Raw genomic sequence first — 7916 nt, 5'->3', positions numbered from 1 at the left:
TTTTTCTTATACATAGTTTAGTAGCCTACTATTCTTTTTGCCAGAATTGATCATTAATCAACTTAATTATTTCCTGGATTTTGTATCACCATAGTCCCTAAATGTATGTACATGCAGGAAATGGGATTCAAATCGAAAACATTTTCCCCCATTTTGTGTCCCCCCCACTTCTCAAACCAAAGTTACACCCTTGCTATTAATAAAGAATCACTGGACCTGTTTACATTTGGTTTTACCATCTGTCACCTTCATTTACTTTACTTTTACTGTTCTTAAACATTTAAAATACACTTGGCTACAGTGGCTGCTTGGTTGAAATGATAATTCCTCTGATTAAAAGTCACACTGTTGTTTTGGACTACTGTATGATATCCCACACAAATAATATTCTCTCACCTTCACATCTGCTCTGGTCTTGTCTGTGACCTCCATGATGAACTCACAGCGTTTGCCGTTCGGCTGGCTCACCAGGTGGTTCAATATATACAGGTCTACCGTTGCACCCAGGTTATCGATGTTGGAGACAAAAATATACTCCTTCCCTTCAGCGATGAGCTGCTCCAACAGACCGGAGTTATAAAAGCTGGCATAAATGTCACCATGACCAGGAGGATACCACACATCTGCATTCTCTCCTGTCATAGCCATGTCCTTAGCGACCGGCAACAATGACTCCTTATTTATGCGTGGATACCTGGAAAATTTAGAAGAGAGAAAGTCTACGTTTCTAATGTATTCTAATGTAATTATAAAAATAAAGCTAATTGAAATTAATTATAAATATAATAATAGTATATAAATAATACTAAAATAATAGTCTGTGAAATAATAAATGATTATCACTATCATATTGGCCAAAGCTGCATCGCTAAATATCAGTAAGATCAGAAGTCATAAAATAGCTCAAATGGATCGATAAAATAGATGCAAACACTCAAATAAAGTGTTTCTTTACAGAAAGAAAAAACATTTCAAGCCTTGTTTATATTTATGGGCACGAAAAATACATTGCTTATGCAAATGAGCTTTCAGGGGGGCTCTAAAATCTTCTCTCGCTCTTGCATTTCATGCTTATTCAGGTCAAATGAAGCCAGGGAAAACATCTGACATTCTATGTAGCCTTCATCCTCCTCCTCATCCTTTCATCACATTGCTTCAGCTTCAGCGGGGACTAAATATGTGCCATCTTTTAGCACTGTATTCTGAATACATTTCTGCTCTGACGAGTCCATCAAATATTAACATATACCCATTATTGCTTAGAAACCTCATCAATCTTTAACTTGTTTTTTAAAAAACTTGTTTTAGAAAAATGTTTGCAGGTTAAGGGGTCAGCAGCACACATTATTAAGATGAAAAAATTCAAGTTTTTTTCATCCTGCACTGTCTGTGCCAAAACCCTGAATTACAATCTGTTTCTTTGTTTAGATGTGTGTGCTTATGTGATGTGTCATCAACTGAGAGATCTATTGTACTTAAACTACATAAATGTTACATTATTACTGTGTATATATCTGTGGTTAGTGCTTACTTAGCTATACTCAGAATACGTACTAAGAGAAGTCAGATAAATGTAAAAAACCTGGAATAATAATAACATTTAGTTTAGGCTTATGATTTTAGTTTAGGCTAATTAGTTCTAATTAGCTTTATTTAAAAATAAATGTAAGTCTATTTCTTGTCAGGTAAATGTGTGTATGTATGCATGTGTGGGTTAAATACCTGCTCTGGTTGAAAGTGTGTATCTTGACTCTGTGGTGCCTGTATTTTTGTAGGATCTTCTTAGTGTCTTCATCCGTATTGAAAGAGTTCATAAGCACCAGTGGAACATCAGCATTATATGTTTTATTCAAGTGCTGAAGAGACCAGAAAGAAAAAAATATTTACTAAAATAATTATCCAGCAGGTTAACTCAGGTTATCCATTAACATTCTAAACAAGCTAACAATGACTGTAAACCCACAATGTTTCACATTAATACAGATACTTTGGCAGGTTTAGTACATTCTGCAGCACATTCTGTTTTATCTGGGAGAATGAACTCTAGATAATTCTAAATAACAGAAGTTATTGTTTAGACAACAATTCTGTAAACGTGTGTCTGTAAACACAAGAGCCAAGCTGATAAAACATGGTCTCAAATGGATATAGGTCTAGACATATCTCCTATCTAATCTCTGCAGTTACACTGGTGGGATGAACATGGTCAATAATGAATCAGAACATAATTATTAGTTGAACTGGCAAGGTATCAACAGTACTGCAGTAAACACTGAAAATTAAAAAAAAAAGTATGTATTTTTGGATCAAAATTTAAGCATAGTGCTGGACACCAGTTTCTGCAGTAATTCTCTAAATGTTCAGACAAACTACAGAAACCTTGTTAAAAAGACATAATTGTCCAAATTAATGCAAATGCTTTTCAGTGTAGCACAAACTGACATGAACTATCTTACGCAAGTTCAAAACTGAGAAAATCTGTCAAATTTTAAGTTTCATCAGTCTTAAAACTCAGAAAAACATATAATTAGTAACAGAATGAAACTAGTTAAAAAAATTCACTAATTGAAGAATTAGCCATAAATAAACTATTTAATTTCCCTGTGTTAATGGTTAATGATACTCTAAATAACTACAAAGTTCCCACACAATTTATTAAAATTAGTATGCATCATCCTCTTTCAGAAACTGTTGGATGTGTTGACACGTTTTAGGTAAGTTTCCTGTAATGAATTTATGCCCATAAATCTCAGCCTAGAGAGAAGCCAAATGGTATAAACTGGCCTAAGGGCTTGCTAAAGGCCCGCCAAGTACAGAAATGACAGTCTCTATTTCTGAGAGAGAAGGATAGATTACCCATTTACATGTACTAATGGGCCTTTTTCAGTGAGTGGGATATCTGACGACATGCGGCAGGTAAACGGTCTGTCGAAGAGACACTGAGCTGAATGTTCTTCAGTGAGGGCGTCCCACAGGGCTCAGTATTTGGCCCCTATCTTTTTTTCCCTCTTGCCCAGAACACAGCTCTCTCTGTTTCACCCCAAGTTCTCTTTCATACTCACTAACTATCTTTCAGTCCATGGCACTGAGAAAAATAACTAGCACAGAGGCCTGTTGCTGCTGGTTTAAAATGCACACTCTGTATAAATGAAGGAATGTGTCTGTGTTGTACAGCTGTAGATGAAGAAAGCAAGAGAAGGAAAAGACAGAGGAACATATGTTTGTGATTTAAGACCTATGGGTGGAGATCTATTTGCTCGCTTTCAAATCTCTCAGACAGCTGCTGTGTTTTCCCCAGCTGGAGTGATTTATATTTCTTTGGGTTCAAATCTGAGAAGCTCTTTTATCCGAGATGCATTTAAAAATGACAATAATTGAATGTGCATTCCCTACAGATAAAAACACACGAAGAATATTAGAAAGATATTATCTTGCAAAATGTGCTATGGAAAAAAAAAATCATAGAATTGTAGTGTTCTGTATTTTTAAACCAAATGTGGATTACATAAAGCAAATTATGCAGGAAGGAAATTGTCTATTTTGTGGGAACTAACAAACTTGTTGAAACCAAAGGGGCAATGTTTGGCTAATTAGCATGGCCACTTTAGCCCCCGCTAAATGACTGTCATGGAGATTAACAGGAAGATGTTATAGACCTCCATGTGTGAAACTATACTTCAAGCTTTCGGTGTCATATGACAAACCTCAATCTGTTGGACTGTTAGATCCAGGAAAGTGTTCTCGTTACGGACGCTAATAAGGCTCTTGGGCCCTTTGCAGCCCATGCTGGTTCCCAGACCTCCATTCAGCTTCACAACCACCAGCTTATTCAGACTGTCTGCTATGTTGTCTGGTAGACCCTTTGCCTTGATCTTATCATATGGCTGGATCTGAAAGAAAGACAAGAAAGACAAAAAAACTGTCAGTCAGGACATGCTTACATTTTATTACCATCTGAAAGTTCATATTAAATTATAAGGAGTTCTGGATTATATTACTGGAGTTCATAAATGATCCATCCAGTGAGTGACTACAATGAAGTTTCTAAATTTCATCTAGAAGCTGTTGCTATTGGGGTGTGTGTGTTCATCTCATTGGATGATTCTTACAAAAAAAATCTGACTAAGGGGTCAGAAGTCAAACGTTGCGGTTAGTTAGCGCGGTTATGATTGTGTCTACGATCAATCATCAAGAATCATTTTCAAATACACCAAACAACCACAACACATTGGTGCAAACACAACATTTCTCATAGAGGCAAAAAATTACCATGTTTAACCGAATAAACAGTCCAACTGCTGGATCAATAGTATTAGTGGGAGGGAGACAGAAAGACGAGAAGAGAGAGACGATGGATGCGTTTATGAAAGAAAAGATCCTTTCCCTTTTACTTCATTCCTCTTGTTTCCCAGAGGGCCATGGGACCAGGAGACATCACTGATGAGTCAGATACCAATAAAATATCACCACACATTTACACTAAAATTCAGAGCACAATGCCCCACTATGATATTATGACAAACAGATGAAACAAACATGAAACAAAGAAGAGGATTAAAACTTAGTATCTCCATCACACAGCATTTCCATGACATAAACACACTAGCTATGCTTCCATCAAAAGTTGCAAATTTAAATTATGTGCAAAATTAGAATATTGCATAAAACATTTGCAATTAAAGCACTGTTTCCATCCAATGAGTCATAGAGAACAAAATCATCACTTCCTGATAAACTGGCACTAAATATCACTAAGAAAAGTAGGAGAAGCCACTGAATATAATAATTTTCATATGTAATAAAATACTTGAGCCTCAGAACGAGCAGACGAAACAATACATGTGGTCATTGCTTTCGAAGATGGATGCCTGCTGTTTGGGAACACAGTTGTATAAGACAGTTTTGGGAGGCAATTATACAGAAAGAAATACTTTGATGATAGACTTCGGCTCAGGCATTGCAGAATGACCAAAACAACATTTGAGATGCTGTGCAATGAGATCAGTCCGCTGGTTAGTCAAGTTATCCTGTCACATTACTTTTTTTGATGCGCATGGAGGAATTTATTCAGCAAATGCTTTTCCATCTCCCATTATTCACATTAACTCTTTTTCGCACAAGTTAAAAACCACCTCAAGTGAGCAAAAACTTTTTTTTTCTTCCTGAAATTTGGTATTTCCATCACTTGTTTCTGATGCAATACTTCAAAATGCACATAAAAACAGGGTGATGGAAACATATCTACAAACAGATGGAGAGGATGATGTAACCAAGGTCATAATGTTTTTCAGGGAGAAAGAGAGAAATGTGTGAGTGAAGGAGAGGGAAGTCGGGACAGATGTGTCTGTGTAAGAGGGGGGGTAAAGATGAAAAGAAAGCATAATTTTCCCCCCAAAACCCGTGAAGCACAAACTAAAATGCAGCTGATTCTAAAGATTTCACAGGTCATTGTACAGGTCCTGTAGATTCCTGGTCATCAGGTGCTTAGATACAGCCATATGCAGTCACAGTGATCAGATGAAATAAAAACAGGAGTATCGCAGTGTTAATGTCTTATCGTATACATTACTTGAGGTTTACAGTGCGGCTGCCAGCAGAAAGGTTGGTGGCTAAAATCCCAGAGCTGCTTATCACTTGGAGTGAACAACAGCCATAGAGGCAGCAGTTCTTTCAGCCGTTTCAAAGAGAAAATCCTTTTAAATGGCTTACTGTGTTTATTCACACAAAGGTATTCATGTATTTTCAATCCCTAAATGATTCCTCCACAAACTGTTGGGACAGTCTAACTATGACAATTCAGCTACATTATTGTAGAACGGCAGGTAGATTTGATTCTTTGACTTTCTCAAACAATGTTATATGACATTAAAATTCACATTCACCACACAAAGTGCCCCCAAAAAAACTAATTTCAGATATCATGGTGTCAAATGGCAATGACATGGTACATAATTATTACCATATTCATATACCATGGTATTTACATGTTAAGCCGATGCATTTCAGAAAACACCAATTACTGCTTTATATTTTTGTTTGTTGTTTTGATTGGCTCAATTCCAGTCTACTGTGCAATGAAACTAGGTCATCAGTCAACATTGGAATTAAAAGCAGCCCTGAAAATTATCTTCTCTATATTGACTGCATTTTTATGGCCTACAAACAAACATATGCACACACATTTATAATGCCATCCATTAATACTCATGACTGAAAATCAATCAGTAATAGCAATGATATATGTGACTGTGTTAAAAGTGATTCAGTAGCATTATAAAGAAAGAGAGAGAGAGAGAGTAACAATAGTGCGTAGTGGTGTAACATCTCTGTCAGTCTCTTATGTTGATATTATCTGAACAAATTAACCTTTTAGCACTTAATAAAATGACACATAGTGTATGAGTACTGTAATACTATGTTCTTGCACAAATTTGTTACAAACATTACCTGTATTGCGTGACTCCTTCAGTTCGTTTCTGCTTGCATCTCACATTTTGAATAAAAGTATTTGCTAAAAAAGTCCTACCTGTTTATCAATACTGCATTTACCACGATTGAGTTCTCCTGCATGCTGTTCACATACTAATCATTGTCTATGAGCCTCATTCATAAAATATGACTAGAACAAATTTCTGCATAAATCATACATACAGTTATTCTTGTGTAAACTGTAGCAGTTTATTCAGTGTGTTAATACACATATGAATATATTTACGATTTAGACAGAAACTTGTTTTCTCATGCCTTGTGTCTTTAATCATGCCTTGTGTCTTTAATCTCTGATCAGGTGTTGTTGTTGTTATTGTTGTTGTGGTTGTGGTGTGGCTTAAGTCTTATTTTTCAGGCGTCTATATTTCCTTGTTTCTTTGTGTACTGTCGCTTATCTTGTGTGTGCTTCAATAAAGCAGCATTGAAATCGTTTTTCTATTGCTTTTGAGACCCAAAATGATGCAAGGTGAACGCACACACAGTCTATTTTTAGTGCATGTGATTGAACAATTGCAATGCAGCTCAGGTGGCAATTTTGTGGCAATGAAAGGCATATGACTAAACATGAGCCCAGTTCACAGCCACCATGACACCACTTCCCCTGAGGCCCTAAATGAGACATGGCTAACTGAATTAACTAACCAGTCATCCAGAAAACAACAGGGATCTCCAAACTGCTGGTAAAGAAAAGAAAAAGTATGTGAGATCAGGGCCTGTATTTATCAAGCTTCTCAAAGTGCCATTTTAGTCTTAAGTGCTGAGAATTCATTAAATTTACTCCTACTTTCAAACTTAAGTAAAAGCAAGTTATCAAATTTAATTTCTTAAAGCTAAGAATCACTCTTACTCTCCCAGTTATTTAAGACGGCTCAAGAGGACTCTCAAGTGGTTAGGAGTTGCCAGTAGGGGCTTGTGATGGCGCTGAGGAGACAGAGACGTGCGCGAATCTTTCAGGAGAGGAAGAATGTTCTTGAAATGTTTGACGACGAGCAGTTAAAGCTGCAGTCCGTAAGTTTTGCCTCTTTGTCGCCATCTCTGTTTGAAAACCTGGAATTGCAACTGAGTGAGGAATTATCTAGCTTGCGTGGGTTGTGAGTCGGCACGGCTCCAGCTCGGATGAATCTAATGTTCTGAAGAGTATGTGTGGCAGTCAGTCACCGCACCGGTGTGGATATTTACTGTACTTCGCAATCACAGATTCTAGCACATCTTGGAATATGACCCAAATAAGAGAGGAAAAAAGCATTACCATAAATCTCGCTACCAATGGTGATTAAATCTAAAGATCGGTTAGCTCATATCACATCAAACCGTTCAAATTATTATTATTGTTATAATAATATATATATTATTCTCAAATGATTAATGTTAACAACATCAGCATTGGTGACTATGAGTATAGTGTGTATTAGCGTGTAGATTTCAAT

The 7916-nt window shown here is 36.5% G+C and overlaps 1 protein-coding gene across 3 annotated transcripts in view; it reads right to left on the bottom strand.

Annotated features, from left to right (window-relative positions):
- LOC107715973 (UTP--glucose-1-phosphate uridylyltransferase) overlaps positions 1-7916 on the bottom strand; it is a 31221-nt gene that overhangs the window by 6232 nt on the left and 17073 nt on the right. For all 3 annotated transcript variants that reach the window (XM_016522256.1, XM_016522255.1, XM_016522254.1), the window contains 3 exons: positions 3705-3890; positions 1723-1856; positions 397-694 (listed from right to left, as the gene is read on the bottom strand). In XM_016522256.1, coding sequence (XP_016377742.1) covers positions 397-694; positions 1723-1856; positions 3705-3890 — 618 coding nt within the window. The remainder of the gene's footprint in view (positions 1-396; positions 695-1722; positions 1857-3704; positions 3891-7916) is intronic.

Source organism: Sinocyclocheilus rhinocerous, unplaced genomic scaffold (assembly GCF_001515625.1).
Source record: "Sinocyclocheilus rhinocerous isolate Xijiao unplaced genomic scaffold, SAMN03320098_v1.1 scaffold749, whole genome shotgun sequence".
Lineage (NCBI taxonomy): Eukaryota > Metazoa > Chordata > Actinopteri > Cypriniformes > Cyprinidae > Sinocyclocheilus > Sinocyclocheilus rhinocerous.
Note: the sequence above shows the minus strand (reverse complement) of the source record. Positions and strands in the feature narration are given on the sequence as shown.